The sequence below is a fragment of the Periplaneta americana genome, chromosome 7 (assembly GCF_040183065.1).
Source record: "Periplaneta americana isolate PAMFEO1 chromosome 7, P.americana_PAMFEO1_priV1, whole genome shotgun sequence".
Classification (NCBI taxonomy): Eukaryota; Metazoa; Arthropoda; class Insecta; order Blattodea; family Blattidae; genus Periplaneta; species Periplaneta americana.
In genome coordinates, this window is record NC_091123.1 from 162,810,246 (window position 1) to 162,825,170 (window position 14,925).

At 38.9% G+C, this 14,925-nt stretch overlaps 1 protein-coding gene across 3 annotated transcripts in view; it reads left to right on the forward strand.

The window, feature by feature from the left end:
- The window catches only part of LOC138703664 (15-hydroxyprostaglandin dehydrogenase [NAD(+)]-like), a 161,302-nt gene that overhangs the window by 113,512 nt on the left and 32,865 nt on the right, over window positions 1–14,925 (forward strand). For all 3 annotated transcript variants that reach the window (XM_069831732.1, XM_069831729.1, XM_069831730.1), the window contains exon 2: window positions 12,452–12,565. In XM_069831732.1, the coding sequence (XP_069687833.1) occupies window positions 12,473–12,565 (93 nt within the window). In that variant the 5' untranslated portion in view covers window positions 12,452–12,472. The remainder of the gene's footprint in view (window positions 1–12,451; window positions 12,566–14,925) is intronic.

A 14,925-nucleotide genomic window follows, 5' to 3' on the forward strand; every position in this document is an offset into this window, starting at 1 on the left:
ATCATTATTACTAAGTACTGTGCATTTTGGGACGAAAGTGATGTTCATTATTATTAGGCCCTGTGCATTTTAGGACGAAAGTGATCATTATTATTAGGCCCTGTGCATTTTGGAATAAAAGTGATTATTATTATTATTATTATTATTATTATTATTATTATTATTATTATTATTATTAGGCCCTGTGCATTTTGGAACAAAAGTTTTCTTTATTATTGTTAGGCCCTAATTCCACTTCACTATAGGAAAAGTTAAAATAGAAAAGAAAAAAATGTTTAACGTTATGTATCATTTAAATGTTTACCAATCCCAGTGGTAAATAAAACCTAACCTATTCTTCCTCTTCTGCTTAGCTGAAGGTCACAGTAGTGTTCAAATTCTCCAAAAATGCGAAAATAAAAGTTATAATCATTTCGGCCGTGCAAAAATTCATATTAATAATATACCGTCATGAAGAATAATAATCTCATTGTAATGAAATATGAAAATTTACCGTTGTACTTTTTTTTTAAACAAAAGAACTTCAATAATAGTCATGTTTCAACAGATTTTAGTTTAATTTCAAGAATTGGTAATGAAACTAAAACTGTAAAATATTTGGAAATAAAACATAACCTATATATTTTCATCTCCCTTGATAAAATTCACAATGTAGTTACTATAATACAGGCATTATGATTTGATAGAATCCTATACTTAATTAACATCAGTTCCAAGATAATGTGTACATTTTTTAAAGACTCGTGGAATCCGAGCCCACCCAATAATTTATCGTGTTGTGAGATTTATTTAACTTAAGGCTCGTCAAATGTTTGAGCCCACCCACTGTTTTTCAAAAGTTGGCGTCACTGCTTTCAATAGTACCAAACATGTTCCGTTCTGAGGAACAGGCGTTGTCATAATGTATTCCAAAGTGAAACGAGTATTTGTAACCGCAAGTATTTCGTACTAGCTCAGAGCAACACTGTTATTTTGGAACATAGTGTTCCAAGGTGCTCTTACTTTTTGGAACAGTTCCAAACAAGGAACGGTTCCAAAATAACTGTTACGTTATTTTTTCCCCACCTCTACTGTACATCAGAAAGAAGAGATAGGCAGAAGCAGGGTTAAACCACAGTCTACTATAATATACAGTCGCGAAGCTCAATATGTAGTAAAAATGCAAACAGGGGTAGTTGCCCACCACTAGGATCGCTACTATCGCCTCATCATCGTAGCTCTCTCCTAGCAGCCGACAAAATATGTTACACTTTCGTTGTGTTCTTTTGGAAAAATTAACACCTTCCTTCCATTATTGAAATATTAAATGCATAAAGTTAATTTATTATTTTAATGAAGTATATTAAATTCCACCATAAACTCGAAGATACCTGCAAGAAATAAGTTAATATAATTTTTGTTTGTGCAAAACGAACTGAAATTTACTATAATAGCTTCACTCATTCAAGATTATAGCGATAATTAACTATGAATTGAAACCAATAAATAATAATTTGCATTTCTCTTTACAACAATAATATTGGAAATATGAATTAATGGAGTAACTTACGTGTACCGGTACTTGTAGTGTAGGCTTACGTAGTTAACAAAGTGGGATGAGGTTAAGCAATAATAATCACACCAGAATTGGAAATAAAACGTGATCAATACATTTTATTGTAACAGACTTTTTCTACGTCTCTAGTAAAGCAACAAATAAAAATAACAACAAACTTAACAGCTATAATTAAAAACATATCCTTTGAAGAAAAAATTAGGCCTAAGCAATAATAATCCCACCAGAATTGAAAATAAAACGTGATCAGTAAAGTTCATTAAAACAAATTTAATTTTTCTACGTCTTTAGTAAAATAACACATAAAAATAATAACAAAATTAATAGCTACAATTAAAAATATATCCTCTGAAAAAAAAGTAGACCTAACCTTTATTTCTCTGGAAATTTAGCAGCCTAAATGACAGAACTTTGACCGGTATCTAATGTCCTTTCGGTTAGACTGAAACATTTCATTGTGAAATTTAAGGATATAATGTATTCTAACAGTCACAAAGAACTTCAAATTAACAGTTTTGTTTCTGCACAGCATGCTTGTGGAAACCCAGGAACCTTTCTGAATCTTTCGGAAATCGGAAAAAGGATAACTCTGGCCTCTTTCTCTTATTGTTGCTACAATTTATAGCACTGCAAACGTCTCCTCCTTGTCCCATATTATTATTCCAATTATTATATTTTAGCCATTAACATTTTCATTATAACCAATAACGAACATTTCACAAGCATCAATGTGAAATACGCAACGAGCTAGCACTCGATAGAAATACGACACAGTCCAAAGTCGACCATGGATAGTCTATTGTTTCTAGTTGCTAACCGCTTGGAGCGCTTTATCACGAGATTTGCAAAAAAACACCTCAAGCTTCGCGACTGTATATAGTAGACTGTGGTTAAACTTTAGATATTTGGCAGACTGGGGGAGTCATAGATGATAAGAGAAATATAAAGGATATAGGATGGAATGTAAGCAAGGTAGTGGTGGTCCGTATGCAGAAATGTGAGGGAAGCCATTACCTGAAAGACGTTTCATGACAATAAATATGAATATGAATTTATAACGAAGTCTTTGATATGAACGTGAACACCTGCAACAATGCTCAGTTTAATTTTTCTGCCTGGCGATAATTCGAATTAAATCGAACACCTGCAACAATGCTTTGTAATTTGTTAACTATTCCCACTTAGTAAAAACCAGTCCTACGTAGTAAACAACAGAGTTCAGAATCGTGAGAATACATTAATCAGTTTCAGTATACAGCCAAAGTACGTGTAAGTAGGTGACAGTGCAACTATTTCATCAAAACTGCTTCATTTAGACTTTATCATGGACAAATTTTTAATTCGAAAAAGACAATCTGAATTAAGGTGTGGGTTAGGTGACAGCAGTTCTAATTCAAATAATGTGAGCGAAAATTCCCTTCAGGGTTCATAAAAACGTACTGCATTTCGTAAATATAGTGATCAATACTTGCAATATGGTTTTACGTGGCGTGGAGATGAATATACACAAAATCCCGAGTGTCTTATATGCTGAAATGTTTTGTCAAATCAGTCCATGGTGCCGAATAAACTAAAAATTTATTTTGAACTGCTGTTTTCAAATTTATACTTGTGTGAAACAGCATTTTTCTACTATGAAAATTGCGAAATCTAAAAATAGACTGTTGCATCTCGAAGATGATTTACGTGTTGACCTGTCAACCATAAGATCACGTATAGAGAAACTCTGTGCAACTCATCAAGCGCAGACTTCACATTAATTTAAATACTGTAAGTGAGTTTTAAAAAACGGTAATAAAAATCTTTTATTGGACATCCAGTATAGATAGGTTGGTATTTTTGACACACAAGTACATTTGCTTTTTTTTCTAATCCCACTCAAATAACTGCTTTTTTTTATTATTATTTTTAGAATTTTCGATTGCCTGTTAACATCGACCTATCTATAACACTGAATGTCCGAAACTACATGTAAGTTGTTATCAGTGGTTTTGTTCTAGCTGAACGCGCTGGAACGGCTTATACTGTGGAGGACTAGTAACTGTGTCCGTATGAGAGGGGTCTACCGCAACCGCGGGGAAGAGGGTAGGTACTAGAGGTTCGGGATGGGGGTGGCTTTGCTATGACATTGGCAGACAATTACCAGTTCTGAATATATATTGCGAGAGTGCAGTCAACTTGAGTTTACAGTATTCTTTACATTGTTCAATTCAGAACTTCCTTATACAGTAATTACAGTAAAACTGTGTAATTCAGTGTAGTGCGTATATTTAGTATAGGATTAGTATAGTGTAGTGTAGTGTAGTGATAAAATAGTATAGGATGTGTATAGCTATAGTATAGGAATAATAGTGCGAGATGATAGAGCAGTGATATTAGCAAGAACGATAGTCTTAAACACTTTCGTTTAGTATGGCTAGTAGAAAGGCAAACACAACTATTCATAGTGAAGCAAGAGAAATAATAGCTAACATCATAGAGAAGTGCGATGAGGAAAGAGTGCAAAAACATTTGAGGATTCCCTTAAATAAATCAACTGAAAGAGCGGCCGAATACACTGGAGTGGGATATAGTACAATAAAGAAGATTAGGAAGGAACATAAGATAAGAAAAGAAAACAGTCCGGACAGACTTCTGAAATCGCCTGGAAAGAAGAGACGAATAATGTCTCGTAATATACTGCATGTAGACGACTTCGACAAGTGTGTTATAAGAAATACAATACAAGACTTTGATATTCAAGAAAAGAGAGTGCCAACAATACCTGAACTTTTGACGGTAATTAAAGAAAAAATCAATTTTCCTTGGGGCAGAAAATCACTAAACAGAGTCGTGAAAAGCATGGGGTTTAGATGGAGGAAATGCCAGTCAGAACGAAAAATCTTGGTAGAAAGACCGGACATTATTGATTGGAGTGCAAACTATCTGCGTAAAATGAAGAAGTATCGAGAAGGACGTGAAATTGTGTACGTAGACGAGACGTGGGTCGATAGCAATCTAACTCACCGAAGATGTTGGCAAAGTTATGACGTAATGGGAGTTCAGGACAATATGAATTCGGGGAACAGACTGATCATACTACATGCCGGGGGCGCAAGTGGTTTTCTTGCCGGTGCAGAACTAATATACAAAGCTGGCTCTACAACAGGAGACTACCATGGGCAAATGAATAGCGGCAATTTTCAAAAGTGGGTAGTTAATCAACTTATGCCAAATCTTCAGCCAAATTCTGTTGTCGTTTTAGACAATGCACCATACCATTGTATTCAGGTTGATAAAGCGCCATCAACCTATGCCCTCAAAGGGGACATGATAGAGTGGCTGCGAAAGAAAGGAGTCGAGTGCAATGAGATAATGCGTAAGAACGACCTTTATAAACTGATTCTTCCACTGAAACCAAAGGAGAAGACGTATAGAATAAATAACATGTTGTCAGGTAGTGGACATGTTGTGATACGTCTTCCTCCATATATGTGTGATCTAAATGCCATCGAACTCGCATGGTCGAAAATCAAGAGAATTGTAAGGGACACGAATGTTACAGGAGATTTGTCTTTAACAAAGCTGCGCGAAACTACGAAGAACGCAATACAGGAGGTAACACGACAAGATTGGGCAGGTTTCTGCCACCACGTCGCCAATTTAGAAGCAGAATACTGGGAAAAGGACGGAGTAGTTCCAGATGTAATTGACCAAATATCAATCAACTTGAACACTGATACTGATAGTGAAGCCGGGGGCAGCGATAGTGAAAATGGCAGTTCATCTTCTGAAGAATCCGCGTGAAACGCGACTCCGTTTGCATCCCACTGCAAGCCTGCGCGAAGACAAGGAAAGAGGAAATGTTTCTTGCACGCATAATAGTACGTTTACCAATAAGCTCAACTCCCCCCTCCCTCTTCGTTTCCCTCAGAAAACCTTTTCCTCACCAACAAGACCGCGGACACAGTTACCAGTCCTGTACAGTAACTTGAAAGTCTTAAGGCTGGTTCACAATAAACCGGAAACGGTAAAATTGTTAAAATGTGTACATTTAAATGTGAGCATTCACAATTAACGAAAAGCTTGCCAGAGCCCGGGATCGGGAACGGAGAGTTGGCCAAGATTCAACTTTGGCGTTCATGTTTCCGATCACAGCCCACTAGAATCATTCTATTGCCATCTAAAAGCTATTTTGTCGTCGTATATTTTGTAGCAAGAAGACCGTGACATAACTTATGCATTATTTTGTTCTGTGCTGTGCATCATGGAGCAAGTTTTATTTGATGAGATTCTAATATTGAGTGTTGAGGAAAATCCTCACGTTTACTATAAGCGGCGCGCCTCGTATAAAGATGAGAAAATGAAGGAGAATACGTGGCTTTTAATAACTGCATCTTTGAACACCGATCGGAAGCGAATCATATTTTATTACTGTATTGGTTGTATTACACACTACATATTCATGCTTCAATTCAATAACTACTGTTGTGTTCATTTTTGTTCTATTACAAATGTTTCTTCTGTAATTATTTTACGTTATGGTAGACTTAAAATAGGTTGTGATAATAAAGATGCATGGGCATATTTATAGCACCGTACCTAATGAAATGTTTCAGTTGAAATTTCGAAGTTGGTTAACCTGTGTTTATGTTGGCTGCCTTGTACTCGTGAGAGAACGCCATTGGTCAATTATACACAAATAACATCAGCATGCGTAATATCGACTTTACATATCGTTATTGACATACATATCGATATGCATAGTCGTCTACGTTCTCGGTTTATTGTGAATTAAAAATTTTCATATTCACGTCCTCTGCTTCTCATTTTCATTCTGGTTCTCGTTCCCGGTTTATTGTGAACCAGCCTTTAGTTGAACGAAAGGATTGTTAAAAACAACAAAATTCCCGTGCAATGAACAGTAATCATCTCCCCGTTCGCTATAAAATATTCTACACAGAGTTCCACCACCATTTTCTCCAGAAGAAATCACTGGTGATTATTATTATTATTATTATTATTATTATTATTATTATTATTATTATTAAAAACAAATACGTGTGTCGCGATATCGTGGGGGTTCAATAAAGTGTGTCGTCAGTCAAAAAAGGTTGGGAACCACTGATCTAGCGTATGAGTGAAATTGAGGTGATAATGCCAGCAAACTGAAACCAGGTTCCAGCTGCGAAAGTTACCCAGCGTGATATTCTAATTAGGAAGAAGTCATTTCAACTTCTTATTACATTTTATATCTGCGGTAACTGTAAGGTAATGGAGGGTAACTGTGCGCAGGCGGCCAAGTATACGCAGCCGATTTTTTCAGCCGTTAGTATCAGTGGACGACAGCTAACAGTCTAGTTAGTGTGATCTGTAAGAGGTTGTATTAACGCTGTGAATGTTGTATTCGTAGGATTATATTATTGAAACAGGTATACGTTGTCATGTTTCGCTAACTTAACTGTAATTTCGCGATGAAGTAAGATAAGGTATTGGTCTCTCCGCAATAAATGTATCATATCACTATTAATACCTTGGACAATGCTATTATTGCTGGTGAGGACGCCGTTATTCCCGTCGAGAACTATACTGCGTGTTCAGTTCAAAGTGTGTGATGGCTCGCTGTATGCCGTCATGTGGCTAGCCAATGAGCCTAGAGAATTCATTGTTCCTACACTTCCGCAGAGGAGTATTACCTATGTGCCAGAGAAGTTGACTGGCAAGTACGGCGTTCATTCTGAAGAGTACATACCGATACGTACGGTAACGCCAGTAGTGGCAGGAATGTGAACTGTTTCGAAACACGTACTGAGGTGAGTTTTTTTTCTTACTGTCGGGAAATGTGGAGAGGGATAAGACGATTACTTACGTATTTGTTGACATTAATTTCGACGGTCAACAAGGACACGGAGCATTTGATTTGTATAGTGGAATTTTGCGGTACGCAACCGATGATAACAAATACCCTGCGTACTACTTGCCCGCGCAAAACACAGTTCGAAAGAGGTTATGGTAGCACACAGACCGTACAGGCCGCCATTTGTTGCTACGACGTTCAAGTTATACCATACACGTTCTCAAGTTCAGATTGAACGCCTGGATTAATAGGCAACTTCTCTGACATAAAAGCTGAAACTCGCTTCTATTCGCTGACTCACAACAGTGACGTCATGACACACTTTGAAATGAACACCCAGTAGGCATCCAACAAGGAAAACTCAGTGCGCAGAAACCAGCGGGCGTGACTGTCTCGCGCAGATGACGTATGCTCCCGTTCCCAGCATGCTCTCGCGCCTACTGCAGGGGGGTAAGAGGGGTATAACATGCGCGCGACGAGGAGTCCGCGCTAAGTTTAGCTATACTAAAAGCCAGGTAATGAACCGACTAAACCGGAAATAACGTTCTATTGCTCTCTTTCTGAGCTCTATTGCCACATAGTGGCGCGAGATTCAAAGCGTGTTCAGCGTTTGTCACCGATATGTTTAAAATGACTACTGTCTACAGTTCTCGATAACACTATCAACAATATTAGTAACTAAAATTACTGTTTTTAAGCACGAGCTAATGACGCTGGTACGAAATGCGACTCGTAACGCACGTGGTACTGCAAATGAACTGGGAAGTTTGGCTACACTGTCTCCGTGATTCCGTTGCCAGATTTTCGTTACCAGACTACATTTTCACGTGAGGTCCAATGAAAAGCTCCGTTCTCCTTCCCCCCTCCGCCCCGCCATATTCAACGTGTCATCGCTGCACAGGCTACCCCTCTAAACCGCACTTTCCTCTCGCCCTGTCAACTACTTCCTGTTTGGTCGGTTCATAACCTGGCTTTTAGTATAGTAGGATACCTATCCTGTTCTCCAACCAGGAGATCAACCGTAGAAGGAATGTGCTTACTATTGCGTCATCTATTGGAGCGAAGTAGATAGATAATATTATCGTTATAACGTCAGTTTAAAAACCATGCGCTCTCCTGCATATGTTATTTCCTATATGGAGGGATTAAAAGACCAGGAGATTAACAGTGATCTAATTTTGTAACTAGGGTAGTATCAATATGTGTGTATCAATGTTATCGTTTGTGCTGTGAGAGCGAGCCAATAGAGATACGAGTACCCACGTGTGTGACCTTAAGATATCTTATGAAATCAACATTCATTCACAGCATTACCCCGCTGCGTTTCATTCCGCAGAGACTTTTTTGTGGTTGGAGCACAGTAGTAGCACTTTTTTCATCTACACCGGATTGAACGAGACATTACCGCGGCCGGGCAAGTGTGCGCGCCGGATTCAAGTTTGTGTACACTTTCTTTCCACCTGGCAGCTTATGCGATAGGCTAATTTTACGACGCTTTATCTCGCAGATCTCTATTTTGCTCTTCCATTGCCATTTTATATACGATGAAGATAATTGTTTGTATTTATTTCTTGTAGTTAAAGAAGACATGGAGAAGTTTACTTACTTACTTACTGCCTTTTAAGGAACCCGAAGGTTCATTGCCGCCCTCACATAAGCCCGCCAACGGTCCCTATCCTGTGCAAGATTAATCCAGTCTCTATCATCATATCCCACGTCCCTCAAATCCATTTTAATATTATCCTCCCATCTACGTCTCGGCCTCCCCAAAGATCTTTTTCCCTCCGGTCTCCCAACTAACACTCTATATGCATTTCTTGATTCGCCCATACGTGCTACATGCCCTGCCCATCTCAAACATCTGGATTTAATGTTCCTAATTATGTCAGGTGAAGAATACAATGCGTGCAGTTCTGCATTGTGTAACTTTCTCCATTCTCCTGTAACTTCATCCCGCTTAGCTCCAAATATTTTCCTAAGCACCTTATTCTCAAACACCCTTAACCTATGTTCCTCTCTCAGAGTGACATGGAGAAGTATGAAAGGAAAACTGAAAAATTATGTCTCACACAAAGACAGTTTGATGAGGCAAAAAAGATTGAGGGAGCTGCCAGAGGGCTGCAGCCAACAAGAAAGGCTGAAAGTAAGAACTGAAAACTAGCTTTCAAAATCGGGTTCTCAAGTGTTCAAAATAACAAAAAGATGTAAAAAATAGGAAGCAACCCAATAGAAAACCTCACTGCACGACAGCTGACATTCCAGCCTAGAACATTCAGCCGTGGGACTGAAGCCGGATGGTCTATGGCGAGTCCTTGGCATCAACCCCTTTGATTAGATTACCCTCCTTTGATTTGATTACCTGGTTGGGTTTTTCCGAGGTTTTCCCCAAACCAAAAGGCAAATGCCGGATAATATTTTGGCGAATCCTCGGACCTCACCTCATCTCACTACATCTCGCCAAAATATTGTAAAAAATTGCACAAAATTGTAAAAATTGTAGAAAATTACTAAATTGTAAAACTATAAAAATTTGTAAAAATTGTAATTGTAATATTGTAAAATTTTAACTTGTTCCACATCTTAAAGCTTCATTGCTCATGTAAGATCTATGGAACAAAATGAATGAATGAATGAATGAATGAATGAATGAATGAATGAATGAATGAATGAATGAATGAATGAATGAAACAAACTCCTTCAGAGAAGACATATCTGCACTGGGTGTGATGAATCTACAGAGTGTTTCAAAAATACAGGGCATAATTTCAGGTATGTATTTCCCACATGTAGACAATCAAAATAGTTCATTACAACATGTGTCCGGAAATGCTTCATTTCCGAGTTATGGCCTTCACAACATTGAAATTCACCGGAACGTTTTTCTTTCCACAGATCGTTGCCGTCAAAGGAGACATTAAGAGGGCACTCTGACAGTTCATTCCGAGGCGAAGGTTACATTCAGTGTTGTGTAGGCGTTAGACTGTGCGACATGTATTCAAATCAAGAGCTGGCAGAGATACACTTCATGTAAGGTAAGGCGGACGGCAATGTTGCGCTGGCTCGTCGTTTGTACCACGAGAGGTACCCACAGCGACAATGTCCAGATCGGAAAACATTTGTACGTCTCCATTACCGTCTGTGCGAGTATGGAAAATTTAACTCTCCTGGTTTGGGAAGGGGACGACCAAGATCTACAACTCCAGAAGTACGGTACAGGAGGAGATTCTGGAGGCTGTGAACATGACTCCTTCTATCAGCACACGAAGGGTAGCGTTGCAAGTCAATGTTCCTTATACGATTGTCTGGAGACTGTTGAAAGAGTATCAATTGTATCCTTATCATTTGCAACGTGTACAGGCCCTGTCACCAGCAGATTACCCTGCACGAGTTTGCAGGTCAATGAGACATCGATGTGAGGTCTGTATTCAAGCAGGAGGTGGACATTTTGAACATTTTCTGTAATGACAACGACCTGCGGAAAGAAAAACGTTCCGGTGAATTTCAATGTTGTGAAGGCCATAACTCGGAAATGAAGCATTTTCGGACACATGTTGTAATGAACTATTTTGATTGTCTACATGTGGGAAATACATATAGTGAAAAAGATTGTGTACAGTGTAATGGATGTGGCGAATGGTGGCACGAGTTGTACACGTTATATAAGGACATGAACATTTCTTTGTTATCTCTGTTAATAGGCTAAGTTGTTGCAATACAGGCATGTTGTAACTCAGTAAAACTAAAGAAAACATACATTAAAAAGTGCGCACAGTTAGTCGACACTTTGCGTACGCTTAACCGCATATGTCGTCTAAGTGTTCGTATTCCCCAACTTGTCTAAACTTGTATGCCACAATAAATTATTATAATGCATAAATATTCTTAAACTTTCTTTAAGTTCATACTTAATGTTACAAAATAATCACAGACGACCACATTATGAGCGAATTAAAACTAAGTGAGCACAGCTGGAGGTGAGAAGTGAAAGGGGCACAGATGGCCCAGCACTGCGACCTGTTGAGATCTACTGCGCTAACCCTCGATATGGAATGAGTTGCATGCCAAAGATCCTTTACGCGCACCAACCCAACCACATGACTCCCTAACGACCGTTCCCTACAGCCGACAGAAATCCATATACCAATCCTGCTTCGGCAACTTCCCCCAAGGCCCCCCTGTCGGTCCGAGGCGAAACTCCTCCCCCGAGTAGGTCCGCCTTGGGTGCTATTGCAGAAGCCATCCAACATCGCTCAGCTACATTCCACGGAGGCCGGTCGAGAGAGCCAGTAGTTCCGGGAGGCCGCCTGTAGAGTGATCTGAAAAACCAGAAACGGGATGATGACGAAAGGATGATGGGGGAGGAAGGGAAGTGGCGAAGATGAGTAGGGTTCCAATCGCCTGATTTTTATTTTTTTATTTTAGTAGGTTATTTTACGACGCTTTATCAACAGCTTAGGTTATTTAGCGTCTGAATGAGATGAAGGTGATAATGCCGGTGAAATGAGTCCGGGGTCCAGCACCGAAAGTTACCCAGCATTTGCTCATCTTAGGTTGAGGGAAAACCCCGGAAAGAAACCTCAACCAGGTAATTTGCCCGGACCGGGAATCTAACCCGGGCCACCTGGTTTCGCGGCCAGACGCGCTGACCGTTACTCCACTGGTGTGGACCCAATCGCCTGATAAAGTTACCTGATATTCATCCATAGGAGTGAGGGAAAACCCCCGAAAAAAACTTCACCCAGGCAACTCGTCCTGACCGGGAATCGAACCCGGGACCGCTGGATTCGGAGTTTGACTCATTAACCCCTCAGCCACAACGCTGGAAAAATGAGCACAGTTACCCGCCATTACCTTATATGATAACGTAGGTTGAGATAAGAGTAAGCCTTGGAGAAAAGTTGCAACATAGATACTCGTGTATAGCTAGGCCTAAATGATTTCACAATTACAGTGAGATTCCATATTCCCTGCTAAATTGTAACTCCATTTCAGTGCACGTATCGCCAGTATATAAGCTACTATACTGTTCTTATTGCAGTATAACATCGTTCTGTGTACAGATTCAACTCGCATAGGACACGATGGATCTGAAGGACCAAGTGGCGTTAGTGACTGGAGCAGCTCAAGGCATTGGACTGGCCACAGCAAAACAACTGCTCAAGAACGGCGCTAAGGTATGTACTGGTACTGATGCTATTCGAAGAGTGTCGCTAAGACCCAGCACTGCAACATATTAGATCAGGTCTGCACTAGGTTTGCGCTCTCCGAGCCGGCTCACAGTTCATGAGCGGAATGCACATATTAGCTGCGCTCAGTATAGGGTGGACTGGAAGAAGGGGTGATCTCGTACAAAATATACACAAAAGGAAGAACTATTCCGAGTGTTTATGAAATGAATTCCCGTTCAGTGTTTGCAAAACTATCTTGGACTATTATTAATTAATAAAGAAATATTTATTTTACAGAAGTAATACAGGAACATCATTTTATTTTTACTTCAATTTTTATTTTACCTGAGTTTTTAATGTACTTCACTCCCACCCCTTCTACTAAGGAAGTTCCAACTCCACACAGAACCAAGACCGCAGATAGTAAGCAGTACTGAGTTACTGAGTATAGTACGTTCCAGAAATATGTTCGCGTTTTCCGGTGACGAAAGAGCTTTCGATATTGAATCATATTTTCGCACAGGTACTGTCCGTTTGCCTACGTCGCATCCCGATTCCCCCCACCTGCTTCTGCTAGCCCCTCTGTAATAGCTGGGCTGTCTTAGCTCTTTTCTGAAAACATTAATTTCTCTTAGGAATTGGAAGTTTACGTAATATTATACAGCTGTTTAATTTAACTTAAATAAAAGGGCCTCGTTAAGTAATTAACTGTCACGTGATTTCCTCCCTTTCTACAATCCTGCGGCATAACCACTTGGACGGACAGTAGATAGCATGTCTGAGTAATTTTATATTTTCGGGTCGGGCAGAAGTGAAGATTGAATTTACAGTACGTAGAGTAGGTACAGAATTATTTCAACATGAGTTACTAGTACGAAGGACGAAACTGGCAATTGGAATTAGATGCAATAGTCTATAGTGCGATAATATGCACAAAAGAACTGAAGCCTGTATTGAAATGAACGGCCACCATTTTCAAAATTGCGTTTAAATATTCATATTATGATTATTTTTCAATTTAACTTCTTTCTCTATATTGTACGCTAATGTGCTGTACACAGTATAATATACACTGCATAATGAATACGTTCGCATGGATAACTCACTTCGTGAGTAAAAACACTTATTCTTAATACAGTACTGTACTTTGATTAAAGAAAAACCTAATGAAAATTATCAAACTCAAAATCGCGATATTTCCTAGTTTACATAAATGGATGAACTACTTTTCTTCCTTCCTATACCTAGTAGAGTGATTTGTGTTTTACGCCAGTATCATCGAACTCCAGTCTTGGAGGGGGGAGCAAGCGGTGTTTCCGGCTCTCTAAAGGTATAGACAGGTTAATATTAAAAATGTTAGTAAAAATAAAATGATGTCCCTGTATAAATTCTATAGCTACTTACATGTACAATATCATTTTCTTATATTTTTATTTATCAGTACATCAAAACGAGGTTTTATGCTGTTGGCAGCTGAAAGGAACAATAGCCTACTGATCGTAATTAAACATCAGTTATACCTTATTTTATTTCATGCAGCGCAGTTTCATAGAAAGGACTTTGCCGACAGACCTTCTACAGCCCACTACTAATTGGTTGTCATAAATAAATGTCTTCCTTATTGTGACGGAAGTCTTGTCTTCTCCTCTTATTAACCAATCACAACCTTCGTTCAGAAGAATTGACATGTTCCCGTCAAATCCACGTGAAGGCAGAGCTGTCGCATCTTTTCCGAATTCCAAGAATCCCGTCAGATTGATTTCGAAGGTCACCAGAATTGTGGCAACTGTGCAATGTTGGGACGAGGGGACAGGATGGAATTGTCAGAGGTGTTTGTGTAGGAAGTCATAAATCTGTAAGTGTAACATGAGGAAACGGGAGAACTCCGACAAAAACTTCAACTGTGATCTTGCTCAACGCAAGTATCACTATTGATTTTTCAACAGTAATCTCACTAGACGTTTTGATTTATCTAGAGAAAATCAAAACTCGAGTGGGATTTAATTGACTATTACACGATTAGAAGAAAGTATATAAAGATTAGAAGTAATGAAGTACTCCAATACAATAAAATATTAATTGACTTACGAAAATACAACTGTCTTCAAATGTATTATTGTACCATCTCAATATTACAAATATTACGCTAGATGCATCCTAGATGGCAGTAGTGAGCAATGCCTTCTCGTCGAGAAGTTCTCGATCTATACACGATGGCAATGTTACTAGTCAAGAAGGCTTTGTTGATTCAGTTTCATTTTTATTAAAATGCTAAATTCCACTTCAATTATCCGAATCCCAGTAATCAACGTCACTTGACAGATGATTTTCAATAAATCTTAATATTAAACAATCTCTGATACGTG